At 45.4% G+C, this 21907-nt stretch overlaps 1 protein-coding gene across 1 annotated transcript in view; it reads left to right on the top strand.

Moving 5' to 3' along the window:
• The window catches only part of tmtc1 (transmembrane O-mannosyltransferase targeting cadherins 1), a 152663-nt gene that overhangs the window by 81161 nt on the left and 49595 nt on the right, over window positions 1–21907 (top strand). The window contains exons 8-11 of the mRNA XM_067999888.1: window positions 5486–5607; window positions 15548–15715; window positions 18484–18597; window positions 19472–19615. Coding sequence (XP_067855989.1) covers window positions 5486–5607; window positions 15548–15715; window positions 18484–18597; window positions 19472–19615 — 548 coding nt within the window. The remainder of the gene's footprint in view (window positions 1–5485; window positions 5608–15547; window positions 15716–18483; window positions 18598–19471; window positions 19616–21907) is intronic.

Genomic DNA, 21907 nt, shown 5'->3' with positions numbered 1-21907 from the left:
GGCTTCAGCCTTTGTCATCTTGCAGCCATGTCTCTGTAATGGCTATCAGATCGGATATATTTATTTCTATTTGAGCCGTCAATTCAATATCGCCCGTCTCCGCCCCGCCTCAGCCCATCTGCTGCTGCAACTCTCGTCCATGCTTTTGTTTCCCCAGACTTGACTATTCCAATGTTCTTCTGGCCTGCTTCCCATCTTCCACCCTCCGTAAACTTAAGCTCATCCAAAACTCTGCTGCCCGTATCCCAATTCGCACCAAGTCCTGCTCACCGTCACCTCTGTGCTCGTTAACCCACGTTGGCTGGCAATGCCCCGATTTTAAAATTTTATATGAGGTGCTATATAAATGCAAGTTGTCGTTCTTGTTGTGAGCCTTGATGTTGAGAGTTAGGCAATGTAACTGCAACCGAGCTCAATCCTGTAACTGCAACCGAGCTCAATCCTATCCTTATGTAACATTGATTGATAGCAAACCGAAGTCCTGGCTGATTTTCACCTCCCTAATCCAACAGTTCTGATGTCAATTGTAGCAACCATTACCGAGATCAGTGAACTCACCACAGACCGGGGAGCGAACGTGGGACCCCCCTGGTCTGAGTGGTTCGAACTATTCATATATTGGCTTGACCAACTGAGTCATTGGCAGAGATATATCTGGGCAACAAGTAATCATGTACTATGGGACCAGTAAAACCTCTCAAAGTAGTGCAGTAAGAACTTTCCTCCTTCCTCTCCAGCTCTCCCTCCTTTCACCCATGTCCTGAAACATCACCATCCCCAACTGACGAGATGGGCAGGCAACCAGCTCTCCAGCCTCTAGCTCAAAGCCAGGCACTAGGAGGTAGGTTGAAGTTGGCACGGGGTGATATCTCTTCCCTCCTCCCCTGGGAGAAAGTGCCTTGTCATTGGTTTGTGCATCTTCCTCCCAGTAGGACTGAAATCAGGAAGAGTCCACGTGTGGGGGTAAACCTGGGTCCTTCCATTCCTTCAAACAAAAGATCATTTAAATGGCAGAAACAACATAGATTCTGAGGTTTTCACAACCACAATCTTTGACAGGTTGGTGCTGTAATCTGTGAACAGTCAGTTGCAATTTCTTTTCCCTCTCTCTCTCTCTCTTTGTATTTGTGCCTCTGTGTATGTCTATCTCTCTTTCTGTGTGTGTCTCCTTGTATTTCTCTCTCATTCTCTTCTCCCTCTCTTTCTCACTCTCTCTCTCTCTCTCCCACTCTCTTTCTTTCCCTTTCTCCCTCGCCCCTTCTCTCTCTCCCTCACTCTCTTTCTCTGCAGCATATATCTTTCCCGACTTCAAAAGGACGCAGCTTCTGTTAGGTTGAGTAAATAACAACCGCGTACTTTTAAGGCGCCTTGCACATAACCAGACCTTCTTGGGGGCTTTACAGGACGATCAGAAAGACCTGAGCGGGAAAGGTGGGGGAGGTTGGTGAGGTGAGAGGTGTCTGAAAGCCCAATCAGAGAGGTACGTTTTGAGGAGGCTTTTGAAGGTGGGTAGAGAGATGGTGGGGAGGGGGGTTTGGAAATAATATTCCAGAGTGGAAGGGCATGAAACAACCAGTGGTGGGTGGGTGCGTGGTGCGGACGCGAAACAGACCAGAGAGTATAGACCAGACCAGTATAAGCAGGACAAACTTATCATTATTCAGAGGCAGACAGAACTGTTCTGTAGTAAATGCGGCACATATTTGAAATATGGCTTTGCGGTGAAGGCTCAACCAAAACGTCTCTGCATAATACAGTATCTGTCCTTAAAACAAACGGTGACCTGCTCCCAGATGACTGCAATCCCCAAAAGGCAGCTATAATTCTGTCGGTTTAATGGGTTGTGGACGAACACCTCTGATGGACTGTGTCAGGGTACGTCTTAAATCCTCAAGATCTAGCCCGAAAGAGTCAATAAAAGATCTGCAGAGTCTCTCGAGCTGAAATCCAATCTTTAAGCATCAAGGCCAGCACCTCACCAAGAGGCTTCGCATTGCTCCTGTAAAAAGAGCTGAAGTTACCAGTCCTGTACTTGCTGAAATGACCACAAACAATACATGATCTCTAGCAATAGCTAAGCAAACTATCAAAAGTCTGGTTTAACTGAACCCTAGGATTTTAAAGCCAAGCAGACTGCCAAATAAAAATGACTGATGGAAGCTGACGCTGAGTCCAGTCTGCCATGGCCAGCTGGTTACTGTTCTGGGAAAGGGCAAAACGTGAAAAATAGATATTCAGCAAAAATAAATACCTTCAACCTTGAGACATTTACTGCTGCTGCTCAATGAAACAGAGCTCAGAGATGATGAATTCTTATTGCACCAGTTTGGAATGTGTACACAGTGCAACTGGATATGTACATAGAATCATTAAAGTTTTATGGCACAGAAGGTGGCTGTTCAGGTTATTTTGCCTGTGCTGGCTCTCCGAGAGGGCAATCCGCTCAATCTCACTCCCCACTCCCCATGCCTGTCTACATTTTTCTTTTCAAATGTTTCTCCATTCCCCTGTTATGGATTCTGCTTCTGCCACTATTTCTGGTAGGACATTCCAAATTCGAACAACCCTCTGCAAAAGGCAAAAAAAAAGTTCTCTGAACCTCTCCCTGTGTTCTGTTTGTGATCATCTTAAATTTATGTCCACCAGTTCTCGACATATATGAAACTCTATAGAGGTGAAGAAGAAAAGATTTCCCCTCATAACGTCACAATTTCGCCATTTCCTTTGTCGCATCTTTAACAGCCAATTAAGGGAGAGACCAAAAATCCTGCGGCTGGAGCTGGTCATGATCCGAAGGTTCTTTTAAAAACAGCAAAGTTTTTTTGTTAGTTCATTATCGGGACGTGGACATTGTTGGCAAGGCCAGCATTTATTGTCCATCCCTAGCTGCCTTGCGAAGGTGGTGGTGGGCCGCCTTCTTGAACTGCTGTTTGATACAACTGAGTGCCTTGCTAAGCCATTTCAGAGGGCAGTTAAGAGTCAACCACGTTTGTGTAGGACTGGAGTCACATATAGGCCAGACAGCGTAAGGATGGCAGGTTTCCTTTCCTAAAGGACATTAGTGAACCAGTTAGGTTTTTATGACAATCTCGACATCATGGTCACTTTTTTTAATTGATAAAAAATTTAAGTTCTCCAACTGCCATGGTGGGATTTGAACTCACGTTCTCTGGATTACTAGTCCAGTACCATAACCACTACACTACCATACCTTACTTGCAGTTCTTGAGCTGTCAGCTACAATTTGAAACATTACCTCCTGTCTGGCTTACCTTGTTCTGGATTCCTGCGTTCTCGGAGGACTTGCAAGCTGCTGCCAACTGAAGAAGCTGCAGCTCGAGTTTCGACCTGACCTGATTATTTTTTTTGGCAGTGGTGGCGGGGAGTGGGGCGGGAGGAAATTGGTGTGGAAGATGCGGCTTGCATTTCGATGCCGTGTCATTAGCAATCACGGCTGCAGTTCAGAAAATAATTCAGCTTCCTGACTGTGCGCACTCCAGCGGCATAATCTCCGCACTAACTGAATGCTCTTAACCCCTTGGCCTCACCAGAAGAAAGCTTCAATTAAAGTTAATGCTTTTTCTGGGTGAGGGCAAAGGCCTCAATGACGGGTGTGCACAGTATTGAAACGGGTACGGTAGTATAGTGGTTATGCTACTGGACTAGTAATCAAGATGATCTGCCCTAGTGTTAATGTTTAATTCAATAAAACCAGGTATCCACCCTCCGCCCCCCAGTTCTTTTCTCTTTTGGAGATGTTGACTTCTTGCTAAGCTATTGTTCATTCTCCAGTACTTTGTCCAAAGTGCCATGATTCATATTTGATTTCTGTTTCTTATTCAAGATAAAGAATACATGGATGTTGTAAAGTCACTGTACAGTTTACGCAGTACTTACAGGAGAATACATTGGTACACTGGGGTTGTTGGTATAGTTAAGCTGGGTAACAAACATTTGGAGGCCATGGTATTTTGGTGGCTTTGCTGAGGGTTGTCTGGGTCAGGAAGATACTGAGGATGTGACAGTTTTGTCATTACCCAATGTGGGTCTTTAAGAAGCCCAATCAAGCAGAAGCAAAGCCTTGTTAGCCTCGTCAACCTTGGCTCAGTGGTAGCACTGAGTCAGACGGCCAAAGGTTCAAGCCCCATTCCAGAGATTTGAGCACATAATTTAGGCTGACACTCCAGTGCAATACTAAGGGGGTGCTGCATTGTCAGAGCTGCCGTTATTCAGACGAGATGTTTAACCGAGGCCCCAACCTTGTTCTGGATTCCCGCACCAGAGGAAATAGTTTCTCTATATCTACCCTATCGAATCCTTCTTATCATTTTAAATACCTCGGCGTGGAGTTTCCGCATGATTTACATCCAGATATCAGCGGAATCTTGGCGGAATCGAATGAAATTGCGTTAAAGATCGCGGAATTTTAAACGTGAGTGAGTTGCGCAAATAACCACTTTATGCTGAAGTATTCGCGACCTTTTACCCTGGTTCAAAAGTCCATTCATCCAAAGCAGTCCCCGCCCACAAAACTGGCAACACCCACAAAACCAGCCACCCCCCCCCCCCCCCCCCCCCCGGATCGGAATGGCGAGTTTCCGCCGATTGCACCCATTCGGGGGTGTTCATCACATTACACCCAGATACTCGGGCGCGTAGGCACCCGTGCTCACATGAATCCAGTGTTAATCACCAGTACCTGCAGTGACCAGCAGTCAACTGAAGCCTGACCCAGGACTGTTTCTCCTGCTGCTGCAATTACTTTAAATTCAGTTTAAATTAGTCTAAATTCAGTCAGACACACCTATGGGGCTCCAATTGATTGCTGGTCATAGGTCTTACGTACCAAACGCGGATCAAAGCAGTCAATTGAAGCCAATTAAAAAGTAAGACCAAGACCGAGAGTTGAAGAATGGCTCATTTCCTGGCAATCCCACTCCTCTTTGGAGAATGCCCTGTTCCGGTCACGAATCGATTACGCTGCACGAGGTGCTGATTCAAGGTACGATTTTGCTTTCGGGCTTATGCTAATGAGTTTGCACAGAACCTTGAGCGTAAAATTATCTGGGCAAAACTGGCTGCAGTGTCCAGTGCATTTCGCTGATTGCCCCTCCAGCAGAAACTCCATGCCCTCAATTAAATCACCCCTCAACCGTCTAAACTCAAGGGAATATAAGCCTAGTTTATGCAACCTGTCCTCATAATTTCACCCTTTTAGCCCTGCATCGGGGGCATCAACAATGGCAGTGCCCGTCCTGCCAACATGGTGTGCCTATACTACGTTAATCATCCCGTCTGGACAGCATCTGTCGTTTTGAAAAAATAATCATATTTCATTGTGGTGAGGTGAATCCTTTACAAAGAAGACTGTATTTGATTCAGTGTTTGTGAATAAAGTAAGGTGCTACATTTTCTTTTACACTGGTTGTTAAATTTATAAATTAATTGACGTTTTTTTCCTCTCTTCCCCACCCTCCCTCTGTAGAAACTGGAGCACAGAGAGGTTTTAGTGGGCTTGCTGTTCCTGGTCTTCCCATTCATTCCTGCCAGCAACCTCTTTTTCAGAGTGGGATTCGTGGTGGCGGAGCGGGTGCTGTACATGCCCAGGTAAGGACCACCAGATGAGGGCTTTATGTAATGGGCCATAATGGAGCAGACCGTTGGTTACCCAGCACCTTTTGTGAGTAACTTGTGCGTCTCTGGGTGGGGAGGATTACCCAAACCATACCATCTTATTCCCACACTAGACAACGCAGTGGCAGGAGTGTTTGGTGAGAGATTCACAGTAGCTGCAGGGGTGGGGGTGGGGGTGGGGGTGGTGGGGGAAGGAGTGTCTAGGGGGGGTTTCAGAGGAACTGCAGGATTTGGTTTTATGATGACATTGTCGTCTGTCCAATTTGCAAGCCCCATGATGAATTGTGCTGATTACTGAATGTCAGTGTGGCCGCATGGAATTGGTAGAAGGTGATGAGCAGGGTATATTATAAAGGAAGTAAATTCCACGACTCTGATGGTGCCCTGCACTCAACTCCAAATGAGGTCTGACCAAGACTCTATACAACTGAAGTATCACTTCCTCCCCTTTGTATTCCAGCCCCCTTGAGATAAAGGCAGTTCAAGAAGGCGGCTCACCACCACCTTCTCAAGGGCAATTAGGGATGGGCAATAAATGCTGGCCTTGCCAGCGACGCCCACATCCCATGAACGAATAAAAAAATTCTATTAAACTTTTGATTGCTTTTCGCACCTGTGCACCAGCGTTTAGTGATTTGGAAGCATAGGCTTCTTCGTAGTGGTCAGTTGCCCGTTGGAACAGCAGTGACCTCTTGATCAGTTCAGAACCTGGGGTGTTGGGATGGTGTCTCTCCTCTGATGAGCTCTTGTTTGGGTCATAAGTCCAAAACATGGGGCTGTGAGCACATTGATGCAGTCTGATTGGCCGTACATCTTGATCGTTCCTCTGCCCTTTCCTCCTTCAACACAATGCCACTCCGTGTGTCTGCCTCGGTGAATTTCACTGCCAGACTGTCTGCTCCTGTAATTCCACATTAGGAACATTGGAACAGGAGTAGGCCATTTAGGCCAGGAGTAGGCCATTCAGTGAGTTCATGGCTGATCTATGATCTGACTCCATATATCCGCCCTAGCCCCATATCCTGAAATACCTTTAGTTAACAAAAATCTATCAATCTTAGATTTAAAGTTAACAATTGAGCTAGCATCAACTGCCGTTTGTGGAAGAGAGTTCCAAACTTCTACCAGTCTTTGTGTATAGAAGTGTTTTCTAACTTCACTCCTATGGTGCGCTGCCCAGAACTGAACACATCCAGGGCTTTGTATAGCTATAGCATAACTTCTACTCTCTTCTGTTCTAGTCCTCTACATATAAAGGCCAGCATTCCATTAGCCTTTTTGATTATTTTGTGTACCTGTCCATGAAATTTTAATGATCTATGTACATGGACCCCAAGTATCTTTGGATTTCCACTGTTTCGAGCTTTTCACCGTTTAGAAAGTACTCTGATCTATCCTTTTTAGGTCCGAAGTGGATGACCTCAAACATGCCTACATTGAAATCCACTTGCCGCAGTTTTGCCCATTCACTTAATCTATTAATATCTCTCTGTATGTTATGCTTCCACACTGCTTACAATGCTGCCTATCTTTGTGTCAACGGCAAACTTGGATATGTGGCTCTCTGTTCCGTCATCCAAGTTGTTAATAAATACAGTGAATAGTTGAGGTCACAATACAGATCCCTGTGTGACACCACAAGTCACAAAATGTCAATTTGAGTACCTGCCATTATCCCTAGTCTCTGTCTCCTGCCGCTCAGCCAATTTTCTAACCAGGTCAATAATTTGCCCTCGATTCTATGAGCTTCAACTTTAGCTAACAGTCTCTTATGAGGGACTTTATCGAAAGCCTTCTGGAAGTCTATATAAAGAACACCCATAGGCATTCCCCTATCCACTACTTTAGTCACCTCTTCAAAAAATTCAATCGGGTTCTACCCTTTACAAATCCATGCTGGCTCTCTGATCAGCTGAAAATGTTCAAGGTGTTCAGTCGCTCTCTCCTTAATCATAGACTCTAGTAATTTCACAACAACAGATGTTAGGCTATCTGGTCTATAATTCCCTGGTGTCCCCCCTCTCACCTTTCTTAAATAGCGGAGTGACGTGCAATTTTCCAATCTAAAGGAACAGCTCCTGAATCGAGAGAACTTTTTAAGATTATAGTTAGGGCTTCTGCAATGTTCTCACCTACTTCCTTTAAAACCCTGGGATGGAAACCATCTGGGGATTTGTCACTCTTCAGTGCTATTATTTTCTTCATTACTGTTAATTTGCTTACATTAATTATGGTGCGTCCCCCTCCCTGATTCAAAATTAGTTTCCTTGGGATGTCCGGCATGCTATCCTCTTCCTCTACTGTAAATACTGATAAATGTAAGGAATCTTACAACACCAGGTTATAGTCCAACAGTTTTATTTGAAAATCACAAGCTTTCGGAGATTATCTCCTTCGTCAGGTGAGTGAGTGAAAGGTTCTCAAATCGCATATCTTGTATTAGGCTGGGACACGATCACACCAATCAAAGATGTCGTTGGTGTTCAGACAGGTTAGCCACGGAAAACAGTACATCCCAGTATACTGAATACACAATGGGTCAGATTATAAAGCCAGAGAGAGAAAGAGACCTGAAAGGCAGAGAGAGAGAATGTCCAGTTGCATTAAAAACAGATAACTTTTTTTTCCCTGCTGGTGGGGTTACGTGTAGTGTGACATGAACCCGTGATCCCGGTTGAGGCCGTCCTCATGGGTGCGGAACTTGACTATCAATTTCTGCTCGACGATTTTGCGTTGTCGTGTGTCTCGAAGGCCGCCTTGGAGAACGCTTACCCGAAGATTGGTGGCTGAATGTCCTTGACTGCTAAAGTGTTCCCCGACTGGGAGGGAACCCTCCTGTCTGGCGACTGTTGCGCGGTGTCCGTTCATCCGTTGTCGCAGTGTCTGCATGGTCTCACCAATGTACCATGCTTCGGGGCATCCTTTCCTGCAACGTATGAGGTAGACAACATTGGCCAAGTCACAGGAGTATGAGCCCTGTACCTGGTGGGTGGTGTCCTCTCGTGTGATGGTGGTATCTGTGTCGATGATCTGGCATGTCTTGCAGAGGTTGCCGTGGCAGGGTTGTGTGGTGTCGTGGACGCTGTTCTCCTGAAAGCTGGGTAATTTGCTGCGAACGATGGTCTGTTTGAGGTTGGGTGGCTGTTTGAAGGTGAGTAGTGGAGGCGTGGGGATGGCCTTAGGGAGGTGTTCGTCGTCATTGATGACATGTTGAAGGCTGCGGAGAACATGGCGTAGTTTCTCCGCTCCGGGGAAGTACTGGACGACGAAGGGTACTCTGTTGGTTGCGTCCCGTGTTTGTCTTCTGAGCAGGTCTATGTGATTCTTTGCTGTGGCCCGTCGGAACTGTCGATCGACAAGTCGAGCGTCATATCCCGTTCTTACGAGGTGTCCATCATGTTCCTCCTCGTCTGAGCAGATCCTGTGTATTCGCAGGGCCTGTCCATAGAGGATGGCCTCTTTGACGTGGTTAGGGTGGAAGCTGGAAAAGTGGAGCATCGTGAGGTTGTCCGTGGGCTTGCGGTAGAGTGAGGTGCTGAGGTGCCCGTCTTTGATGGAGATTCGTGTGTCCAAGAAAGAAACCGATTCTGAGGAGTAGTCCATAGTGAGTTTGATGGTGGGATGGAACTTGTTGATGTTATCGTGTAGTGTCTTCAGTGATTCTTCGCCGTGGGTCCATAGGATCTGCTCAGACGAGGAGGAACGCGATGGACACCTACAGACGCTGAAAGACGCCCTCGTAAGAACGGGTCTCTTTCTTTCTCTGGCTTTGTAATCTGACCCATTGTGTATTCAGAATACTGGGATGTACTGTTTTCTGTGGCTAACCTGTCTGAACACCAACGACACCTTTGATTGGTGTGAGCGTGTCCCAGCCTAATATAAGATATGCGATTTGAGAACCTTTCACTCACTCACCTGACGAAGGAGATAATCTCCGAAAGCTTGTGATTTTCAAATAAAACTGTTGGACTATAACCTGGTGTTGTAAGATTCCTTACATTTGTCCACCCCAGTCCATCACCGGCATCTCCACATCATGGTAAATACTGATAAAGTAATTATTTAACATGTCCACCATTTCCTTATTTTCACATGCTTTATCATGTTAAATTCTTTTTTGAACACCTCCCACTGATCTTCTGTCATTTTACCCATTAACAGATTTGCCCAGTTTACTGTGGACAGTCTCTGTCTCATCCTGTTGAAATTGGCCTTACCTAAATTTAGAAAATAATGGCATTGAAGAGTGACAAATTTGATCCCACAGTTCTCTAGTTTTCCTTTCATTATATTTCTTATAATGCTGGAAGTGTCCCTCATAGAATTATGTTGAATTTACAGCACAGAAACAGGCCATTTGGCCTAACCGGTGTTTATACTCCACATGAGCCTCCTCCTACCCTACTTCATCTCACCCGATCAGTATATCCTTCTATTACTTTCTCCTTCATGTACTTATCTAGCTTCCCCTTAAATGCATCAATGCTATTCGCCTTAGTTACTCCATGTAGTAGCGAGTTCCATATTCTAACTACTCTCTGAGTAAAGAAGCTTCTACTGAATTCCTTATTGGATATATTAGTGACTATCTTATATTTATCTCCCATAATTTTGGACTCCCCCACAAGTGGACACATCTTCTCTATGTCTACCCTATCAAACCCCTTCATAATGTTAAAGACCTCTATCAGGTCTCCACTCAGTTTTCTCTTCTCTAGAGAAAAGAGCCCCAGCCTGTTCACTCTTTCTTGACAGTTAGAATCATAGAAAGGTTACAGCACGGAAGGAGGCCATTCAGCCCATCAAGTCCATGCAAGAGCAATCCACTTAGTCCCACTCTCCCGCCCTCTCCCCGTAGCCCTGCCAATTTTTTTCCTTTCAAGTACTTATCCAGTTCCCTTTTGAAAGCCATAATTGAATCTGTCTCCACCACCTCCTCAGGCAGTGCATTCCAGATCCTAACCACTCGCTGTGTAAAAACGTTTTTCCTTATGTCACCTTTGATTCTTTTGTCTGTCACCTTAAATCCATGTCCTCTAGTTCTTGACCCTTCTGCCAATGGGAACAGTTTCTCTCTATCTATTCTGTCTAGACCCTTCATGATTTTAAATACCTCTATCAAATCTCCTCTCAACCTTCTCTGTTCCAAGGAGAACAATCCCAGCTTTTCCAGTCTATCCACGTAACTAAAGTCCCTCATCCCTGGAATAATTCTAGTAAATCTTTTCTGCACCCTCTCTAAGGCCTTCACATCTTTCCTAAAGTGCGGTGCCCAGAACTGGACGCAATACTCCAGTTGTGGTTGAACCAGTGTTTTATAAAGGTTCAATCTGACTTCCTTGCTTTTGTACTCTATGCCTCTATTTATAAAGCCCAGGATCCCATATACTTTTTTAACCGCATTCTCAACCTGCTCTGCCACTTTCAATGATTTGTGCAGTTCTCTGTTCCTGTACCCCTTTTAGAATTGTGACCTCTAGTTTAAATTGCCTCTCCTTGTTCTTCCTACTGAAATGTATCACTTTGCATTTTTCTGTGTTAAATTTCATCTGCCAAGTGTCTGCCCATTTCACCAGTCTGTCTGTGACCTCCTGAAGTTTATCACTATCCTCCTTACTGTTCACTGCACTTCCAAGTTTTGTGTCATCTGCAGATTTTGAAATTGTGCCCTGTACACCCAAGTCCGAGTCATTAATATATATCAAGAAAAGCAGTGGTCCTAGTACCGACCCCTGGGGAACACCACTGTATACTTCCCTCCAGTCCGAAAAACAACCGTTCACCACTACTCTCTGCTTCCTGTTACTTAGCCAATTTTGTATCCATACTGCTACTGCCCCCTTTATTCCACGGGCTTCAATCTTGATAACAAGCCTATTATGTGGCACTTTATCAAAGGCCTTTTGAAAGCCCATATACATCACATCAACCGCATTGCCCTCATCTACCCTCTCTGTTACCACATCAAAAACTCTACCAAGTTAGTCAAACATGATTTGCCTTTAACAAATCCATGCTGGCTTTCCCTAATTAATCCACACTTGTCCAAGTGACTCTTAATTCTGTCCCAGATTATCGTTTCTAAAAGTTTCCCCACCACTGAGGTTAAACTGACTGGCCTGTAGTTGCTGGGTTCATCCTTGCACCCTTTTTTGAACAAGGGTGTAACATTCGTAATTCTCCAGTCCTCTGGCAGCACCCTCGTATCTAAGGATGTTTGGAAGATTATGGCCAGCACCTCTGCAATTTCCACCCTTACTTCCCTCAGCAACCTAGGATGCATCCCCTCCGGACCGGGTGACTTATGAGAACGCCTGCCCTTTTACAGCTTGAGCAAGCGGTCATCCAACCTCCTTAAGAAGGTCTTGGCTAAACTCTATTAGCCATGCAACGGAGATCAGCCGCACAGGTCCAGTAAGAGGGAGGACATCACTCTGAGGTCACAGTTCTCCATCTGAGCATCACTAGTGCCTTCAGTTAAGATTGTTTCAAGACCATTGCCTGGCCTAATGGCCATAGAATCACAGACTAATACTGCAAAGAAGGAGGCCATTTGGCCCATCATGCATGTGCGGCTCTTATTGGAGCTATTCAATTAGTCTCACCCTCCTACTCTTTCCCCATAGGCTTGCAAATTTTTCCTTTTCAAGTATATGGTCAATTCCCTTTTAAAAGTTACTATTGAATCTGTTTCCACCACCCTTTCAGGCAGCGCATTCCAAATCATAACAACTCGTTGCGTAAAAAAAAAAATCTCTTCATCTTCCCTCTGGTCCTTTTGCCAATTATCTTAAATCTTTGTCCTCTGGTTACCGACCTACCCACCAGTGGAAACAGTTTCTCCCTATCTACTCTATCAAAACCCTCCATAATTTTGAACACCTCTATTAAATCCCTCTTAACCTTCTCTGCTCTAAGGAGAACAATCCCAGCTTCTCTCGTCTCTCCACATAACTGCAGTATCTCATCCATGGTACAATTCTAGTAAATCTCCTCTGCACGCTCTCCGAGGCCTTGACATCCCAAAGTGTGGTACCCAGAATTGGACACAATGCTCCAGCTGAGGGCTAACCTGAGATTTATAAATCTTTGACTTTGCTGTTTCACTGATGTTTTCTGCTTTTAGTGTTGAATGTTGTTTGAGCACCTGGCAGAATGTCCCTTCCTGTCTCCCCTGACTTCTTTTTACCCATACCCAGGAGAAGGCCACTTTTGATCGTTCAAACTTTTTTGAAAACTTGCCCCTCACCCCCACCCTGGTACAGGTTTTGATGGCTGGTCCACCTTCTCCCCTGCAGCCGAGAGGGTGGATGGGCAAATGCTTGACATTCTGAAGTCCTTCATCCCTGGTACCTTTCTAGTAAATCTCCTCTGCACCCTCTCCAAGGCCTTGACATCCTACTGCTAGAAGGCAGCACTCTAAACTTAAGTCTGCGAATCCGCACTGTTGCTATGGTTATGGCTGGCCTTCTTTGGACTGCGACACTATGTGCGCTTACTCCATTATCCCCAAACAACTGGTGACCATTGGTGTTAATTGTATGATTTATAGCAATAAGTGTTAATTGTATTCAGGTGGTGGGTATCAATTGGGACTCTCTTGTATCCTTTTTATAGGCGAGCTAATCTAGGGTGGGTGGGGGTGTGTGTGTGTAAGTGGAAACTCTGTGAATAAAGGCTTGGAAACAGCTAAAGACCAGGCTCCAGTATTCTATCCCTCGCCATGGCGATCCAATTTTAACAATTAGACTGGTTTGCCCATATTCCTCCTGGTTGTAGGCTCTGTCAGAAGCTGTGGTATAATGTTAAAGCTCAGGCACCACCTGTCAGATATTGAATTATTGGTCAGTAGAAGGTTTGAATAGCAATTTAATTGCAGGACGTAGCAATCCAATAGGCAGCTGGGCTTTCACCTTTGACCATTATTGTTGTACTTCACATGTTCCCAGGCTTTGGGTACTATTATGTACACAGTTTTCAGTGGGAAATGCTTCTACTTAGATAACACAATGCTGTACTTGAAATGTTAGAGGCTACTTTTCCAGTACTAGTTTTTGGACAACCAAAGTAACACTTGAAGTTTTTTGTGAAAAGAATTACTGTGTCGGGGAGAAGCTGACAGAAGTTGGGAGCTCCTTGAAAGAACATTACCTCAAGAATTGAAAGTTTCACTGGTACTTGATGTTCCCACAGTCAACCCTTAATGGAAGGCTGGCTGGTGGATTCTGTCCATTCCAAGGCCCAATTGAATGCAGCTCCTATGGGCAGGGACGGTCATTTGTGCTGAACTCCTGTTAAATTCCCAGCTTGTTGGTGCTGATTTAGCAGCTGGATATATTGGTCTTCATTTAAGAGAAAGGGGGAAGATAGTGGCACAAGGCAATTACTTGTTTTGGTACAGGACTGAATTTGAACCAGAGACCAACTGGTGAAAGTTTAACTGCTGTAACGCGAAGCACGCAGGAAAACTCCTGCACACACCGAGGTGTCCTTGATGCCCACAAGCAGCTAAAGTAATTTTTTTGTTGTTTTAGAAAATGTAATATTAAAAAACCTTCACGGTAACACATGAAAGCTTTTAGATGCTCATCTGGGTTTGTGGAGTACCATGGACTGGTATGAGGTTAGCATGGCACTGGACATCACTGACTATGGGCTCTGCAGTGCATCACAGAAGGGAACTGCTATTGGCTAGACAATTTCAGACACTGGAGAATCTGGATGACCTGACGTGACCCTGAGGAGTGAACCTCTTCCTGTTGTACGATCTGCTGCCATATTTTTGCATGTTGGTGCATGGAGCACACTTACACCCATTTTGAACCTTTGTATATGGCCCAGTGCAACAACAACTTGCATTTACATGGCGCCTTTAACATGTCCCAAGGTGCTTCATAGGGGCGTAATCAGACAAAAATTGACACCGAGCCAAAGGAGTTATTAGATCAGGTGACCATAAGCTGGGTCAAAAAGGTAGGTTTTAAGGAGCATCATAAAGGAGGAGGGAGAGGGGGAGAGGTTTAGGGAGGGAATTCCAGAGTTTAGGACGTAGATGGCTAAAGGCATGGCCGCCAATGGTGGGGCAAAGGAATTGGTGGATGCACAAGAGGCCAGAGTTGGAGGAATGGAGAGTTCGCGGAGGATTGTAGGACTGGAGGAGGTTGCAGAGATAGGAAGGGGCGAGGCTATAACCTAGGCTCACTTCACTGCTGTACTGAGGGCATGCCATATTTTGGATGAGACATTAAACCAATACCTCATCTGTCTGATCAGGCAGACTTAAAAGATTTCGTGGCACTATTCGAAGACGAGCAGGGGAGTTCTTCCGGTGTCTGGACCAACATTCCTCCCTCAATCAACCCCCTCTAAACAAATTAATTAGTCAGTTATTTCATTGCTGTTTGCAGGCCCTTTGTGTGCAAATTGGTTGCTATTTTTGCCTACATAACAACAGTGACTGCACTTCAAAAGCCTTGCCCCACCCTATCCCTGTAACCAGCCCTACAACCCTCTCTAACTCTGGCCTCTTGTGTGTCACCCATTCCCTTCGCCCCACCATTGGCGGCCATGCCTTCAGTCGCCTAGACTTTAAGCTCTGGAACTCCCTCTCTAAACCCCTCCGCCTCTCCACCTTCCCCTCTTCCTTTAAAACCCTCCTTATAGCCCACTTCTTTGGCCAAGTTTTTAGTTACCCTTCCTACTATCTCCTTCTTTGGTTCGGCTTCCATTTTAATTTGAGTATAATTGTGTGAAGCACCTTGAGCTGTTTTTCTACGTTAACGACTATTTAATGCAAGTTGTTGTTGTCGGCCAAGCCACATAAAATGTAAATATTATTAGAAGTGTCGACATATGGAGGGGCCTAATTTTCCAGTATTTTCATTGGTCTTTGTCCCCCTTTTAACTTCAGTATGGGATACTGCATCCTTGTCGTCCATGGCTTGAACCGATTGTGTGGAGTTCTCAATAAATGGGGAGCCAGCGTTGTCACTGTATCCACCTTGCTTGTACTGGGCCTGTTCTTCTGGAAGACCCTGAGACAGAACGAGGTGTGGCTCTCCAGGGAATCTCTGTTCAGGTAAGAGTGGGCCGATGAGGCCTGGCACTCAGATACTGTTAAACAGCCAGTCGTGTACTGCATGTGGCCTGGACTTCTCCGTGAGGGAGAAGAGCACAGGGACATATGGCCTATTTGAACAGGTGTGCTTTTAAATAGGGTGCACACTAATCGAGATGTGTTTTAAGCAGAGATTTTTGAAAACAGGGGAAAGGTAAGAGTGAGATTTACGATCAAAAAGAGTGCACCTGCCCACAGACCCATTTAAACACCCGGGCCTTGATTGTTCTCCATACCAAGACTCCCACTGGAAGTGTATCTCGGGCACAACCTCCATCTGATGGGGTGCCCCCGCTTTGACCCCAGCAGATCTTCCGGAGTTGGGATAACTTGACTATTAGTAAGAGGGTCCTGATGTCATTTCTGTGGCTTCCCTGTCACCTGTTTGGGGGACATGGCCACAGCATAGCAAATAAGAACATTTTGTTTCCTGCGGTTGGAACACCTATCCCCCTCCCCCACCCCCCTCGTTTCCTCCTAATGCATCGGTGTTCCAGATGGGAAGCGTGTTGGATGATCTTTTCCCCATCGCGAACCCCAACTTGGTATTCAGATTTCGCAGTCACCTATGGCAGACAGTTCCAGAAGTGGCAGCAGATGCCAGGGAGACGGAAGAACGACTGCCTGCACAATCGCCATTCCTGTCTGGTCCGAAAGTGTCCCGATACGGGCGCCAAAAACGAAAACTCAGACTGTGGAGTTGTGCTTATTTCTCGGAATGAGATACGACCAAAAAAAAAAGGGGGTATTTGTAAACCCAAAAGGTGGGAGCCCAAATGGGTAAGAGGTGATGGACTGTCACTTAACCGAGTCAGTGATGTGAAAGTTACGGCTCAGGACATGAGTCCTTTCCTCCTGACATTGACTTATTTTGATGTCCACAACAGTAAGTAATTAAATAAGTAAATGGGGCAGTTAAGATGGAGGATCTGGAGGCAGTGACCTTCACACATGTCCTGCCGCAGAGCAAAAATTGGCAGGGAGGAAGGAGTTTAAGGTAATTTCCAGGTTCGACGTGAAGGTTAGGGAGGGACCGGAGGAAGATTGTGAAAGGTGATGATCGGGTAATCAGTTGATGAGCTGTTTCCACTGGTCGGTGAAGCACTGACAGGGTGGTGTGCGATTAAGATAATCACAAGAAGAATTACAAGGGAGCTTAGGGGGAAAAATACACCTTTTACACAGAGGGTTGTTAGAAGGTGGAATTCTCTGCCTTGTTGAAGCAAAATCCATAAATTCTTTTAAAAGGGAATGAGACAGCTGCTTGAAAAAGAGGAGCGTTAAAGGATGTGGGGAGTGAGCAGCAGAGTGGAATTAGACTGGGTGGGTCGTGTGGAGAAAATCAGTGGCCGGATTTATTGGGCCTTGCAGCCTGTTTCTGTGCTGGAACATTCTAGATTCAAGTAATGTTTTTCATTGAAAGCAAAGTCATTTTCAGTAATGCACATTTGAGTACAGCCTACAATGTGCTGCCTTTCTCACCTCTTCTGAAAGGCATTGACTCCCTCGCTTCTTCATTTGAGCCTTGACAGAGTCAGCAGACTGTACGAGGCATCAGAGCCGATCCCAACCCTATCCTTGCCTGGTGTTCACACACATACACACACACACACACACGTGCACTCCCAGCAGGAACAGAAGCGTTGTGAACAGGAACGGGATCCTTGGCCATTTTTGTCCTCCTTAACCCAGAGGAGCAGCGGCCAATTGCTGCATCCCAACCATAGCCCCAACTGAGATCAGCGGACTCCGCACAATCTGGGGATTGATCCCTGGGACTTTCACGGTCTGTATGATTTGGGGACGAAGATTTTGGCCCTGATATTTACGGGGAGGGAGCCAGGGAGCCGAATTTGACGGCATGTCCTCATTAGCATTGTTTAATTTAGTTTCCCGCCCAGCAGCGGGCCAGATTGACAGGCTGGCCGGCTGCCAGGCGTGAAAGCCAGCGGTACAAGGCCGCAGCTGGGGACTGTTGGGGCCAATCTCCGGCAATCAGGAAAGATCAGGGCTTGGTGAGGGAGGGGTTGGAGCCCAGCAATCAGAAGGGAGGCAAAGATTGGGGGTTGGTGGGGGGAGTGGTGGGGGTCGGAGCCCGGCAATCAGAGGGAAGGCAAAGATTGGGGGTTGGTGGGGGGAGTGGTGGGGGTCGGAGCCCGGCAATCAGAGGGAAGGCAAAGATCGGGGGTTGGTGGTGGGGGAGCCGGCAGTGAGGAGATGCCACAATCAACAGAGGATTTGCTTGAGGGGCCGGGGAGAGCACTCTGCTCCTCCTGGTCACAAGCAGTGCTGTAAAAAGCACTTACCGGCTTGATCCGGCTGCTCCCGTCTCCACTTCGCTGCCGGGTTTCCCGAGCCCTGGGAAACCCGGCCAGCAACTGTTAAATTTAAATCAGACTCCCAAATGCACTTTGGCAGCCTGATTTAAATATTATAACGAAGTGTCCCAACTCTCCAATACGGGACACAGACACGCCTCGCAGCGGAGGGGGAGAATAGTGAGTGTGTCAAAGATGTTATCTTCAAACCTTAAGAAATATCTTAATTTGTTTGCAAATTACTTAGAGATGTTACCGTATTATTGTAGGTTGAATGGTTTGGAATAGCTATTGATGTTATTGAATGTAATGAGGATAATAAATGTACTGTTTCTCTTGGCTGCAGGAATGTATTTCCACTAAAACTCATGCTGAGACTGTAATTGTGGCTGTTTTTCCCTAACTCTTCAGATCTGGAGTTCAGACATTGCCCCTTAATGCCAAGGTGCACTACAACTATGCCAACTTTCTGAAAGACCACGGTCGCCATGACGAAGCAGTTTATCATTACAAAACGGCTCTGAGGTAAGCAGCGAGTTCCATGTTTTCCTTGCTCTATTTGCTTAACCTTCGGTCTTCAGACCTGAAACATTTCCTGGAACAAAAGGGCAATCTCCTGCTGAAGAGGTTTGGCTTCATGTTCAAAGTCTGTCATGTAAAGTGACTGCCTGGCCACAATCCAACTCCTTTGTGCTTCCCGATGAAGGGTAGTATAAAAGTTACCATAGCTACACCTTTTTCTATTTATGAATGAGGTGGCCTGGTGCCGTTTAGCAGATGCAGAGTAGAGTATTACTTACTCTGCCTTGTTTGCTGCTTTGTGTCCTGTTATCAAAAGAAGGTTGTTTTTTGGTCTAGCATATGTAGCATGCCAGACAAACACTTAGTGTAACACAGGCCTGATCTTGGGTAAGAAGGAGAAAGAGAAGGATTGGAGAAAAGATAGAGATCAAAATCGAGGAACTTAAAACTAGAATTTATTTAGCATCGTCCTCAGGATGTCCAAAAGCATTTGACAACCAATGAATTATTTTTGAATATTGTTATGTAGGCTAAACGCTGCAGCCATTTTGCACACAGTACAGTCCTGCAAACAGCAATGGAGATGATTTTCCAGTTAATCTGCCCTTGGTGGTATGGAGAACAGGAGTGCTCTTCTTTGAATAGTGCCACAGGATCTTACTTTCTTACAGAAGGAATCATTTAGTTTACATAGTGTCAGGTGCAGTACCCACTAAAACTGCTGTAATGATACAGATTAAGCATACTTACGATGCCTAGACAACATGCCATTAATCATACCTTTCCCATGACGCTGTTGGGTTGCGACTGGCAGTGGATTTACAGGACTAATATTTCTTCTTTTCCCTGTTGGGTTCTTCAATCTGTTTTCTGACAGGTTGTACCCACGTCATGCCAGTGCACTGAACAATCTTGGTACGTTGACCAAGGACGTGTCTGAAGCAGAAGTCCATTACAGACAGGCCTTGAAATTGAACCCTCAGCACAACCGCGCACTCTTCAATCTGGGGAACCTGCTGAAGTAAGTGCAAAGATTTGACACATGCTCCTCAAGAGTTTTTGGAATGTTGCTGTGACAAATTTCACATCTACACTAATCTTTCAGCATCATGTGGGGTAAGTGGACCTCACGTCCCTCACTAACTGGCGAGTAGCTTTACTGTCCAATTTCTAATTTATATGATAACGTAACCTTAAAGGTGTTACATTAGGACCCTTCACTGCGTGTACTAAATATAGTGATACTGAATGTGCTATCATGCATCTTTTAGAAGGCGGACTGAGACCAGGCCAATTGTAAACCAAATAACTGATTTATTTTACATGAAGTATAGGAATGAACATAATGGGCCAGAATTTACTGTAGCTGGCAAACGAACAGTGCCCACTGTTAGTTAGACTTGCCCTTGCCTGTGTAATCTCCATGAGCTTTTGCACAGCAAGTTGCTGTAAGTGGGATATTGAAACAGCGCAGCACCCCTTACAGGGCATCTGGGACCTGTGTGAACAGGGCAAGCAACTGGGTATCTCCTTAACCAGTCAGATGGAAGAATTGTTAATGAGCAGCGCAGAATCTGAACCAGGAAGTGTAAGTTCGAATAGTGAATTCAATGTCAAATCAGGTACAGAAGGTGAAATAAAGAGAGGGAAAGAAAGATTGGATTAAGAGACAGAGATAAAAGAGAAGAAAGAAAATGTTTTTAAAAAATTGAATTTAAATTTTAAAAAAAGTCTCCAACAACAATTAAAAGCTGAAGGAATGAGAGTCCACACTTGCAAAAGTTAATTTTCAGTGCCAGAGAGGTTGTTTGACAGTCATTAAGACTTATCAAGCCATTAAAAAGGGTACTTAGACTGAAATGGACAAGCCTTAACTTTGTGTGGTGAGTTTAATTCATAACTACCGTGCAAATACAGTAACTTCACACCGTTCAATGAGTTTCAGTGGGGAGTCAGACAGCGAGATGCCGCTTTAGGGAAGTTAATAGCATCTCGAACAGCGACTTCTGGATTTCCGTGTTTAACCGCGCATCTGCCCCTCGCCTGAAGTTGCTGTGAGATTTGCGCATAAATAACGGAGAGCGCCGTTAGCCTCATCGTCATCTTGACAGTAAATTCTGGCCCAAAAAAGTTTTCAGTGAGATTCAGTAAATTTCCTATCGCTCCTCATACAATCAAAATAATACAAATTCGCAACTTTGCCCTTTGATACAGTTCAGACTCACTTTGCAAGTCTGTAGGGATAGAGCAGGGAGAATGCAACTAATTGGATAGCACTTTCAAAGAGCCGGCACAGGCACGATGGGATGAATGGCCTCCTTCTTTGTTGCATGATCCTGTGCTGTGAGATTTTCACAGTGTGCTTCAAGGCATACGCACCCAAGCATTGAGCAGTAGTTGTAATTGGAAAATCAGGCTGGATTTGTTAGCACAGATGTTGCTGTTGTCGTGCCTGTCGGTGTTGCTAGTTGAATAACTACTTTATGTCGTGTAATTTAGATCTCACTAGCGTGCAGTATATACTGGCACGAAGATGTGTTTCTGCCTCCTCACTTCAATTCCCATCGTACTTGTGTTTGTTTTTTCTTGTTGACTGAATACAAATTGCCTCATCTTATCAGCCTTCAAAGTGCAGTAGCCATGACAGAGGACATTTTGGAGCCTTTCTGTCAAATTCCATTGCTGGAGAGGGGGGGGAAGGGAAAATTGAGTTTCTTCCACGGATACAGGGGAAAAATGTGAATGGGGAAGGTCTGTTCAAGCTGCTCTCTCCATAGGTACACTGACAAAAGCCTCCATTAAGCACAAGGCGGGTGAATGGTGTTGAGTTACAGATCAGCCACGATCTAATAGAGTGGCAGAACAGGCTCGAGGGGCTGAATGGCCTACACCTGTTCCCATGTGAATGCAGGCTGAGTTTAAACCTACTGCCTCAGCAAAGAAAATTGGGTGCCACAAACTGTTTGGGGAAATAATTTGACGTGCAAAGTGCAGCTTAAAAAAATAAGCAGAGATGGAATTGAGGGAGAGGTTGCAAGTCGGCCGGAAGGAGATTGCAAAATAGAAGGGAAATGGTGAGGCGGGAAAGAGGTGATTTATAAAGGGAGACTACTTAGAAAAGGACCGAGGAATAATAGACCTGTCGCTTTCAATGTGGACGCCATGCGATAAAGCAATTTTAAAAGCAAACAGGATATTGAGATACATAGCCAGGACAGTCAAGTACAAGGGCACATTTTCCAACTCCAAGGTCCTGGCTGTGCATTTGGAGACAGATGACAGACTTATGGGCCTAGAAATTCAATGGTGCCGT

The sequence above is a fragment of the Heptranchias perlo genome, chromosome 18 (genome assembly GCF_035084215.1).
Source record: "Heptranchias perlo isolate sHepPer1 chromosome 18, sHepPer1.hap1, whole genome shotgun sequence".
Classification (NCBI taxonomy): Eukaryota; Metazoa; Chordata; class Chondrichthyes; order Hexanchiformes; family Hexanchidae; genus Heptranchias; species Heptranchias perlo.
This window is presented reverse-complemented; position numbering and strand designations above follow the sequence as displayed.